Source organism: Gigantopelta aegis, chromosome 13, assembly GCF_016097555.1.
Source record: "Gigantopelta aegis isolate Gae_Host chromosome 13, Gae_host_genome, whole genome shotgun sequence".
Lineage (NCBI taxonomy): Eukaryota > Metazoa > Mollusca > Gastropoda > Neomphalida > Peltospiridae > Gigantopelta > Gigantopelta aegis.
In genome coordinates, this window is record NC_054711.1 from 28,439,026 (window position 1) to 28,451,597 (window position 12,572).

The window sequence follows — 12,572 nt, forward strand, 5'->3', positions numbered from 1 at the left end:
CACACACACACACACACATATATATATATATATATATATAGACACCCACATACACGCACACACACACGCACACATACACACACACACACGCACACGTACACGCACACGCACACACACACACATCATAAAATATACATTATTGTTGACCAGAAAAGTATGTTTGGTATACTAAATACAGGGCTTCTAGATTATGGTATCCCCACTCTCATGGCTATTGATATTCAGTGTTGGGCTCGTAAATAACTACTATCGCCATGCCCGATTGCTAGTGACATTTTTTGGTCAAATGTTGCATTTAAGTAAACATGAATATCCTATACCCTATCCCTCAAAATATAAAGTTTTTTAAGCTCTATCTCCTTCTTCATGTAACATATCTGATTATTCCTATTAGTAAAATTGTATTTACTCAAGTAGAGCTAGTGAATTTTTAATCATGGCTAGTAACGTTTATAAATGACTGATCCCACGGCTAGTAGATGTTTATAGCAAAAATATAAAAATCCACTAGCCATGGGATCAGTGATTTTTAAAATGTACTAGCCATGATTAAAAATGTACTAGCCCCACTTTAAATAAATACAATTTTACTAATCGTAATAATCAGATATGTCACCTAAAGAGGGAGATTGAGCTTAAAAATCCTTAGATTGGGGGTGGAAAGAGGGGGCAAGATATATTAACAAAATATGTAAATGCAGCATTTAACTGACAAGGGTTTTTCCCACTAGCCGTCGGGCTAGTTATAGTAATTATTTACTAGCCCAACATTGAATATCACTAGCCATGGGAGTGGGGCTACCATAATCTAGAAGCCCTGATCTGATGTAAAAGACTGGTTCTGAATTAACTGGAGTGAAGGACCATGCAGTTTCTGGGGCCTTTTGTTAGACATCCTGAAATTCATCTTTAAAGTTCTAGACCACTGTGAAATAAATAAACAATGCTTTTTTAATTTTGTGGTTTACTTGAAATAGATTTGACACCCAATAATAAACTATTTTATCCTGCAATCACTGTTTCAGTTGTCACATTTTGATGACCAGATAAAGCAAAGTCATATCCTGCTGCTAACAAGATTTGACTTGTGTGAAGTCACAACCACAGACAAGTTACAAAACCATTCAGTTAATTTAGTTAATTGTATAACATAGCTAAAATAAACAGGGATAATAGGGTTTTTTCGCTCAGTTTTGATGGATTACGCGACAAGGATACTAACCTGTTAATGATGTAGGATATCAACTTTATTCTGTTCAGGACGAATGGTGAATTCCATTTGGCAAGCGTCATGAAATTCCCTATTTTTACCATCGCAGAATAAATCCAGTTCTGTTTATATACATTTATTATTCAATAAGGGGCGGGACTAGAACACATTGATTTATTTTCCACTCAGTGCACTACGACTGCTATAACAAAAGGCTGTGGTATGTGCTATCCTGTCTGTAAGATGGTGCATATAAAAGATACCTTGCTACTAATGGAAAAATGTAGCAGGTTTCCTGTCTATGACTGTCTGTCAGAATTTCCAAATGTTTGACATCCAATAGCCGATGATTAATAAATCAATGTGCTCTAGGGATGGCGTTAAACAAAACAAACTCTAACTTTTTATTCTGTTCAGGATGATTGGTGAATTCCAGTCTGTAAGCCTGATGAAATTCCCCAATTTTGCCATCATAGAATACAGCCAGTGTCCTGCATGTATGTCATTTTAAAACTTCTGTATATATATACATTTATTATTTAACACTTTTGACAAGTCGATGGATGATTTATAGTGGGGTTTATCTGAAGCATGTTTGGTATACATTGTGAAGGTGAAGTTCTTGATTTGTAGGTGCAGTCTTATATACAGGTACCAGGGTTTTTGCCAGAGGGTAAAATGGGTATGGCGCCATACCCAAAATTGTTTGCAGATTTTATTTGTTTAAGTTAACCGTTTGATAAAATTAATTACTCTTATCATTACTATACCCTATACCTGATACTTAACTCATTTTCTTACTGGGGAGGTCCCCCAATACACTCTGTTGACTGTGGTTGCATTCAGTTCCATAGTGCCATACCCAGAAATGTCTTTCTGGCAGAAACACTGGGTACTTGAAACCTGTTTGTTCTAATATACCTGGGGCCTAATTCACTAAACTCTGGCAACTTTGCCATTCTCGCTAAAAGACTTACAAAGAGGATGCTTTGTTGTCTAGCAGAGCCTAAGAGATCTTTATGAATTAGGCCTCTGTATTATAATATGGAGAGGTAAGTTTGGTATTCTTGACCACTGTGGAGTGTTCTATTTTTGGTGTACCTGGAGTATTGTTTATATCCGACACACATCTTGAATTACACCTGTTCTATTGTTGATATTTGAAATGGAGCATGTGTGCCATACATTTAACATGACTGGACATATACTGTGGATGATAAAAGATAAAAAAGATAAAAACTTTATTGCATATAGACATTCCACATACGGAACTGGGTGTAAAACATGCACAAACAAGACACATACAAACATCATACTATTTTAATGACTAAATAAGGACTAATTATGGGCAATACATGTATAATTGTGAACAAATATGCATATCGCACCAGCACAGGCTGGATTTTGGTTTTGCATAATAAATATAAAGTTTTCTTGCATATTCATGCTTGTAAATAGGTAATTATGGAAAGTTAGATATGCATATAATTTGACACGTTGACTATTATATTTCTTACATATTGTGATATGATGGATGTGACATTGTTTTTGGTGGATCTGTTTTTGTTCATTATGGTAAGAAAGAAATGTTTTATTTAATGACACACTCAACACATTTTATTTATGGTTATATGGTGTCAGACATATGGTTACGGACCACACAGATTTTGAGAGGAAACCCGCTGTCGCCACTACATGGGCTACTCTTTCCGATTAGCAGCAAGGGATCTTTTATTTGCACTTCCCACAGGCAGGATAGCACAAACCATGGCCTTTGTTGAACCAGTTATGGATCACTGGTTGGTGCAAGTGGTTTACACCTACCCATTGAGCCTTGCGGAGCACTCACTTAGGATTTGGAGTCGGTATCTGGATTAAAAATCCCATGCCTCGACTTGGATCCAAACCCATTACCTACCAGCCTGTAGACTGATGGCCTAACCATGACGCCACTGAGGCCGGTCGTCATTCATTATGGATGATTAACACTGTTTTTTTCTTTTATGTATATATGTGGTACACATAGATGCTGGCAACCCAAATATAATGGAAAACAACGAATCATGGCATGTGAACTTATAATATAATTACTGTGTGATTATGACTATTATACATCTGTATTAAAGGGACTGACCCTAGTTTTTAAACACTAAGGAATATGAAATACCCTTAAAAATAGATTAAAATGCGACTCCATAACTGTTACTTCTCAGAGTGAGACGCAGGTACGTTTTTAAAAATATGAAAAAAAAAAAAAAATTGGTATTAGAAATACCAAGGTGAACAAAAACACTTCGGTTGTACGGAAATGGATAATTTAAACAATAAAATATGAGTAGTGTTTGATTTCAGTGATCATGAATGCCTCTAATAGTGAGAAATATGCCTTAGTGTTTAAAAAACAGTGTCTGTCCCTTTAATATTATTTGTTCACAGTTTCAGGGGAAAAGGAGAGGAGTATTGCATTCCTTTCTTTTCCCACATGTATGCATATTTTCTGTGATTGTTTTGCAGTTTTATTAATTTGTTAATGATTTTTCTATTGTCTTTACAGGACGTCACAGTTACAGTGGACACAATGTAGAACTACAAGCCTACGCATCATTATTTGATCACCAGCAGTCCTCACCAGGCTGTCAGTCCTACAGACATCACTACAAAGATGGTAAGTCACTGTCTAACCAGTACAGGGGTTAATGGTCACAGCGGGCTCAGTGTAGAACTGTTAACCTATGCATCATTATTTGTTAATGGTTGGTGAAAGAGAAGTTGGTATGGTCGGTCAGGGTTAGATATTAACGTAGGGTTAGTAAGGAATATGAATCCAGTACCCATCAGTGTTAAACCTGATGAAAAGAAAGAAAGAAAGAAATGTTTTATTTAACAACGCACTCAACACATTTTATTTACGGTTATATGGCGTCAGACTTATTGTTAAGGACCACACAGAGTTTGAGAGGAAACCCGCTGTCTCCACTACATGGGCTACTCTTTCCGATTAGCAGCAAGGGATCTTTTATTTGCGCTTCCCACAGGCAGGATAGCACAAACCATGGCCAGTTATGGATCACTGGTCGGTGCAAATGGTTTTGCCTTGCGGAGCACTCACTCAGGGTTTGGAGTCAGTATCTGGATTAAAAATCCCATGCCTCGACTGGGATCCGAACCCAGTACCTATCAGCCTGTAGACTGATGGCCTAACCACGACGCCACCGAGGCCGGTTAAACCTGATGACTGCACTAACATACATTGAAAGTGACTGACCCAAGCTTGCCTAACATGAATGAAGAGTAAAATATATACATGTATATCAACAGTCTGATAAGACTGAGTCACCTGTGTCTTGTCACACTGTACACCAATATACATGGTACTCTATTGCTACATGTATCGGGACTGTTTTCACAAAAAGGGACTAATAATGGTGGAGACATGAAAGATGGCCATATCCAGGTGTTTTTTTTAACACACAGATTTGTCTAAACACATTTTGCATCACCTCACTGTTACCTGCCATGACCTCATCGGTGTAGGAAGTTGCCAAAAAGTGTGTTTGTGTGTGTGTGTGTGTGTGAACATTTGAACAGTGATTATGCAAAATATGGCTTTTACTTTACCCTCCCTCATGTAACATTTTACAAGAGCATGCTTATCACTTTTCACCTTCCCTTTTCCTGTCAGTGTGACATAATTTGACCCACATTATTGGATTTTCTCTATTTTGTCTTTTGGTTATAAGTTATACATACATGTACTAGATGGAAAAAAAAAAATCTGTAAGATTTACTGAACTGAACTTGCTACATTTAGTTGTGAATAAAAACAAATTATTGTTTTGAAAACAAATCTTAAAAAACACCTCCTTACCCCCCCCCCCCCCCATGATGTTTTGTAACATGTTTCATAACACCAGCTCCCACCTAGAGCTTTTCAGAATTGTTACATGGCACCTGTATGTGTTACATAAATTGTTTTGAGCAGTATGTACATGGCAGTACATAAACAGCTATCTCTCTAGTAGTGGTTGTGATGATACTTATGTTATAGCCTGTAACTAGTTCAAACTACTTGATGACAACACTACAGCTGATAAAATATCTACTTGATTTTAACCAGCTGATTGTGTCAGTGTATATTATGAGGAGATCTGCACATATTTAACCCACTTAACCAGCACCATGGGGAATAAATATGGTGAGGGGTTTTTTTAAGCTCAGCTAATTAATAATAAACAGATTGTACAAGCTGAAAATGTCCAGATTTTACAGCCATTTTTTTCTTCTTTTTTTTCATGCTTATATCCAATTAAGGTTCAAACATGCTGTCCCGGGCACACACCTCAGCTATCTGGGCTATCTGTCCAGGACAGTGGGTTAGTGGTTAGTGGTTAGTGAGAGAGAAGGTGTAGTGGTCTTACACCTACCCATTGAGTCATTAAAACTCACTCTGGGTGGGAGCCGGTCCGGGCCTGCGAACCCAGTACCTACCAGCCTTATGTCCGATGATTTAACCACACTACCACTGAGGCCTGTTGTCACTGCCACTGTCAGATGTTTCTAGGCATAGGTGACCAGGTAGGTGTTTTTTTCAACCTACCTCACTAATAGTTAAAAGTTTGTTTTTTGTTTAATGACACCACTAGAGCACATTGATTTATTAATCATCAGCTATTGGATGTCAAACATTGGTAATTTTGATATATAGTCTTAGAGATGAAAGCTGCTAAATTTCCCCATTAATTAACGGTAAGCGACCTTTTATATGCACCATCCCACAGACAGGATAGCACATACCACACCTTTGGACATGCTGTCGTTCACTGGTTGGAATGAGTAAAAAAATCAGTTGTATAGATCCATTGAGGTGGTTCAATTCTGAAAAGCAAGCACCTCAAGCGAGCACTCAACCGACTGAGCTAAATCCCCAGAATAACATATTAAAGACATTTTCTTGTTTGGAATATCAGTGTCCACATATCTCCTAAAGTATGTAGTAGCCCATTGGTAAAGCGTTCGCTTGATGCACGGTCGGTCTTGGATCAATCCCCATCGGTGGACCCATTGGGCTATTTCTCGTTCCAGCCAGTGCTCCACAACTGGTGTAACAAATTCCGTGGCATGTGCCATCCTGTCTGTGGGATGGTGCATATAAAAGATACCTTCTAATCGAAAAGAGTAGCTCATTAAGTGGCGACAGCGGGTTTCCTCTCTCAATATCTGTGTGGTCCTTAACCATATGTCTGATGCCATGTAACCGTAAATAAAATGTGCTGAGTGCGTCGTACAGCCTGGGTAGTGCATACCACAGCCTTTGATATACCAGCCGTGGTGCACTGGCTGGAACGAGAAATGGCCCCACTGACAGGTATCGATCTCACACCGACATGCGAGAGAGTAGTTATGAATACAGGTATAAAATACAGAGATGGCATGTCGGACTGAATGTCAGTATTGTGGGATTGACTGCCAGTAACACAGTTAACTTCCTGATACTAGGGATGAGGATTATGTAGCAGTCAATATTTACTCAAATTACTGTTACTATTTATGTGTTTACTTATTTCTTTCCAGTAATATATTTTGTCTGGCTAACTAAAACCAGCACTTGGCTAAAGATTTTTTTTTTTTTTTTTTTTTATCAAATTCATCAACTTGTGAAGAAGTGTTGTTGTCCAGCTTAAAACCTGCATACACTGATATAGGTAGCCGAGTTGATCGAGAAATAACCTGAAATGTGATGGACGACGAGAATGCTTACCCTTGACAGACCCATTGGTTAATTGCCAGTTCCATTATTGGGACTTGCCCAATTCTGTTCAACTTTAGAAAGCTTTGCTTTAGGTTGAAACCAGTCTGGACTAAGGTTTTTTAAATTGTATAGATCTCCATTGAGTTCACTCAAGTTGTGGTATTTTTTCTATAATTATTTTTTAATATTATTATTATTTTTGAATTCGATTTAATTTTTCCTGGGACTCTCACTGCCCCTTTTCCTTTCTCTCCTTTGATCTTGCAGCTCCTCTTATCTTTTAACATCCTTTGCTGTACAGGGGCCTAATTCACAACGGTCTCTTAGGCTCTGCTAGACAGCAAAGCATCCTCTTTGCATGTCTTTTAGCATTGCACTGCGAGATCGCAAAGTTGCGAGAGTTTAGTGAATTAGGCCCCAGCTCTATATCCCAGTTCTTGTTTCTCTAGCCGCAGAGAGAGAGAGAGAGAGAGAGAGAGAGAGAGAGAGCGCAACAGAGAGAGAGAGCGCAACAGAGTCTGTCTGTCTGTCTCTATCTGTTGCTCTCTCTCTCTCTCTCTCTCTCTCTCTCTCTCTCTCTCTCTCTCTCTCTCTCTCTCTCTCTCTCTCTCTCTCCCTCTCTCCCTCCCTCTCTCTCTCTCTGTTGATCTCTCTCTCTCTCTCTCTCTCTCTTGTGGCCAGTCAGACTACAACCTGCCATTTCTTTTGGTACAGGTATTCATGTAAACCGACACATTGTTGAAAAGATGCCTGTAATGACTTTTTCAAACTTCACCATTAAAACAACTGAGGGGAGTGATTAATTACTCCCCTAAGTTAGATTATTGGGGGGGGGGGGATTTAGCTCAGTCAGTGAAGTGCTCACATGAGGTGCTTGCGTTAGTGAACCGAACCCCCTCGGGTGGATCCAATCAACTGATTGGTTTTTTTCTCATTCCAACCAGTGCTCCACAACTGGTCAATGGCCATGGCGTGTGCTTTCCTGTCTGTCGAAAACTGCATATAAAAGATCCTTGCTGCTAATGAAAAAATGTAGCAGGTTTCCAAATATTTGACATCCAATAGCGGATGATTAATTAATCAATGTGCTCTAGTGATGTCCTTAAAACAAAACAAACTTTAATTTTAGATTATAGGCAGCCATATTAGATATTGTAATACTGATGACAAATAAATTCACATGATAAGGGGAGCTTAAAATTACTCTCCTTGAACTAGTCTCAGGAGAGTGATGGAGAGGGAGAGTGATAGCTGGCCTTAAACCACAAGGTCCGCCTTCTTTACTACGGTTGAAAACAAGTTGTCATTTTGCTTTTATTTCATAAATCTATGTCTAATTTCTACCTACCGGTTCGTGTATGATGTGGAGATGCTGGAACAGACTAATTGACATAGAGAGACGTTAATTCATTTCCCATTCCAGCTCCCAATTTACACCTAGTGTGAGACTGTAGTCCAGACTGGGAAGTTTTGTAATCACCAGCCCTGATTAACATATAAACTACACAAGCCAGCATGGTACAGTATTAACACCTGCCCAGTGTGAGATACCGGCTGTATTACACGCAGCGTGCCCCATCTGTCTGTCTTGTCGAAGGTTGCATCACGCTGGTAATCTTAATGTCATGTTATTACTCGGCTTGATGCCGCAGAGAGAAGCTAAAATTATCGCATTGTATGTGTGCGATGTATGTGATATAACAGCAGTGTTTAAGCTGTTTTTTTCTATATGGTTTGACCATACATTTGAGTAAGTAAATCTATTTGTGTAGGATGTTTTTATTTTCCTCTCTTTCATGTAAATATACATTGATTTTATGTTAAACTGTCTTTATTGCCACTATTAGACTGACATCCAGTAGTGTTTCTATATATTTATTTACTTTTGAAGGGATGCGTAAGCCATTTCATTGATTTATTGATAAGTTGGTTAATTGACTTGATTGACTGGTTGATCCATCGTTTATTCATTTTGATTTAAATTAATTTTAAAAATTTGTTTTGTTTCTGATGTTTCATTTACAATTGAGGATCATTAAACATTGTCTGTCTGTCTGTCTGTTTCTCTTTCTATCTGTCTGTCTGTCTGTCTTTCTGTGTCTGTCTGCCTGTCTGCCTCGCATTGCCTCTATGTCTGCCTTTCTGGAATCGATCTTGGTATCTGCCCATGTTTATGAGTCTGCCAGTCTTGACTGTGTCTGTCTGCCTCTCTCTTCATCTATTATGTGTACATAATATATTTCTGTCAGTTTTTTAATGTGCCTTACATGTAGGTAAGTTGCTGAAGAGTTAATATTTTTTAGCTCGCATATTTGATTTTTCTGTTTGATTCTGATTGCACCGAGTGCTGTGAAATGTATTGACGACACTTTCCAGCTGTTCTAGACAAGAACATCGAAGTGTTTAACTGAATGCCAATGCCGGCAAGGTCTTCCTGTCACATTTGACTTGCTAAGTCGTCAACGTCGCCAACACCTGTTGACTTTCACCTTGATTTACAACACACTTCACCTCGTTACAACTTCTAGGTGGCCAGACTGAAAAAAACACCACCCTTACTTGTTGATAATGATAAAATTTGAGGAGTGTCTCCCCATTCAGCAAGCCTGTGCCCTTGCTGACCCTGTAGGCGAGACACTGTATGCACATATTAGAATAGCAGTTTAGTTTTTCTGGCTTATTTTGTTGGTTGCTTTAACTGTCTAGACCCCATTTTATGAAGCGATCTTAGCGCTAAATTCAAGTGTGTAATGTATAGTTAGGTACTTAAAGTGATCTTAGCACTAAGATCGCTTCATAAAACAGCCCTGTCTCTGTTCATCGATAATTGTTTTCTATTTGATATTGAAAAAATATATATTTCCATTAGTTACTGGTGTCAGTATACATGTAGTTGGTTGTTGCTTTTTAATAGAAACGTTTCTGTTGTTGATGTTCCTTCTTTGAAGTGAAATAACAGTATACACTTTGTAAATTAGAATTTAAAAACTATTTTGTAGACATACTGAAATAGGCATATGTTTTTTTACCAAGAGTATGTAATCCAAACGATTGCAAATTTACACAAAACCAATTTTATTATATTGTTTACTTTAGCGTGTAGCTTACTTTTAAAATGGTTCATGATTCAACATTTAAACTACTCAATGTTTTAAAAACAGTGGTCGATGAACTCAGTGTCTTTTATAATGATTAATTTTAAACGTTTTTTTATTTATATTGTTAATGTGAATATTTTTGTATATCTACATGTGTCTATTTCAATTGTTATATATTTCAGTTTCTTCAAGAGAATCTGCCTTAGATGCACCTGAACCATTTTCAAAGATCTACGCAAACAGTGACACCGCTATGTCAAGGTAGGTAACTCTAGTGCAGTGTTGTCTCAAAATTGTTAACGCTATAGATTTAGTTCAGTTGGTTAAGTGCTCGCTTGAGATGTTTGCATTGCAGGATCGAACCACCTCGTTGGATCCATTCAACTGATTGGGTTTTTCTCTCGTTCCAACCAGTGCACCACAACTGGTCAAAGGCCGTGGTATGTGCCTACCTGTCTGTGGGAAAGTGCATATTTATAAAAGATCCCTTGCTGCTAATGGAAAAATGTAGCGGGTTTCCTCTGATGACTACGAGTCATCATTACGAAATGTTTGACATCCAATAGCCGATGATTAATTAATCAGTGTGCTCTAGTGGTGTTGTTAAACAAAACAAACTTTAATTTTACTGTCTACCTAACCATACTTAGTGCAGCAGTTTTATGCTGCAGACTGGTACATTAATATTTTCATTTCATTTATACTTACTTTCTTGCTTATATTCAATCAAGATTCAAGTGCACTGTCCTGGGCACACACACCTCGGCTATCTGGGTTGTTTGTCCAGAACAGGGGTTTAGTTGTTAGTGAGAGAGAAGTCAGTGTAGTGGCCGTATACCAACCCATTGAAACTGTTAAAACTCACTCTGGGTGGGAGCCAGTACCAGGATGTGAACCCAGTACCTACCAGCCTTATGTCCGATGGATTAACCACGACACCACTGAGGCCGGTCTGTGGTAGATTTACTAATGACTGATTTTTGTAATATAGTCCACGAGCCAGAATCCCAAAGGGTTTGTCCATTGATACCATTTACATGTGAATGAATGCACACATAAGGGCTGTCATTAAACACTAGTTATCTCATTAACACTGCAGGCTGGTAGGTACAGGGTTTGCAGCCCGGTACCGGCTGCAACCCAGAGCGAGTTCTTAAGGCCACTACACCCTCTTCTCTCCCACTAACCGCTAACCAACTAACAACTAACCCACTGTTCTGGACAGACAGCCCAGATAGCTGAGGTGTGTGTGCCCAGGACAGCGTGCTTGAACCTTAATTGGATATAAGCACGAAAATAAGTTGAAATGAATGAATCATTAAGTTGGCATGACTGATACTGATAGCAATAATAACCATTTACAAATATATGTGATATATAAATACTGTAAATCATGAAATTAATGCGAGCAAGTAATTAATGCGAAAAATGCGGCGAACACATCGACGCAATAACTTGACGCATTTTGTTTAGTCTCATTCCCAATACAAAAAATTTGCAGGATTTTACTATAATACTTCTAAACAAAATACAAAAACAATTTTTGTTAAACGTCTTTTTGTGAATACTTCAAGAATCTTTCTTTCGTGTCGATGTTTCCATTCTATTTTCACTTTCCTGGAATATCATAGCAGTTATATAATACAGTGATGTTCCAAATGTTTTGTTTTTAAAAAGCTAATTTTGTGATGTGAGTATTTTTTAAATTTTCTTATACTTCTGGATTACTGTATACATTTAAACTGTTTTGAACATTTGTAAAATTATAATCAACAAATTTTATTACTAAATATATTTCTTTAAAAATGAAACATTAGAAAATTATATAACCGTAACCAACAATCCGCTGTGAAAACAACTACTGACTTCTTTTAACATGAAAGATGAAGCCCAAACAATATAATAACAACACAACTGTGGTTTTTATGTGATGTGGACTTTTGCCCGACGCATTAATAAAAATACGCATTTTTTTTCACTCATGTACGGACGCAATAATATCATGACGTATTAATTACATGATTTACAGTATATTCAGGTACTTAAAGGGAGACAACCCTTTTATTCTTTAACACCTGATGCTTAGAAACACACTTCACTGAAATATTTCTCTTTACCCAGATACACATCCCAAACCTACGATTCTCCATCGAGAAGATATGACACCGGTAGCAGTTACAAGTCCTACGACACTGGTCCCAGTTATCGTCGCAACTATGGCCTGAGCAGTGGTTCCAGCAGTTATAGCAGTTCCCGGTCCTACAGTACAGACACCCCCCGGTCCTACAGTACAGACAGTCACCGGCCCTACAGTACAGACAGTCACCGGTTGTACGGTACAGACAGTCACCGGTCGTACAGTACAGACAAGTCATACAGTGTCGATTCTTCATCTACGTACACCCCGGGACTGAGGTCGTCATATTCCAGCTCGTACAGTTCACGGAATGGAGGTGCTGACTCCTCCGTCGCTTCATCCAGAATAAACTCACGAACAAGGTAATTTCAGCACACA

At 38.2% G+C, this 12,572-nt stretch overlaps 1 protein-coding gene across 4 annotated transcripts in view; it reads left to right on the plus strand.

Annotated features, from left to right (window-relative positions):
- Nucleotides 1–12,572, plus strand: part of LOC121387410 (supervillin-like) — a 220,021-nt gene that overhangs the window by 31,529 nt on the left and 175,920 nt on the right. For all 4 annotated transcript variants that reach the window (XM_041518514.1, XM_041518515.1, XM_041518517.1 and 1 more), the window contains exons 2-4: nucleotides 3,765–3,875; nucleotides 10,240–10,318; nucleotides 12,179–12,556. In XM_041518514.1, the coding sequence (XP_041374448.1) occupies nucleotides 10,311–10,318; nucleotides 12,179–12,556 (386 nt within the window). In that variant the 5' untranslated portion in view covers nucleotides 3,765–3,875; nucleotides 10,240–10,310. The remainder of the gene's footprint in view (nucleotides 1–3,764; nucleotides 3,876–10,239; nucleotides 10,319–12,178; nucleotides 12,557–12,572) is intronic.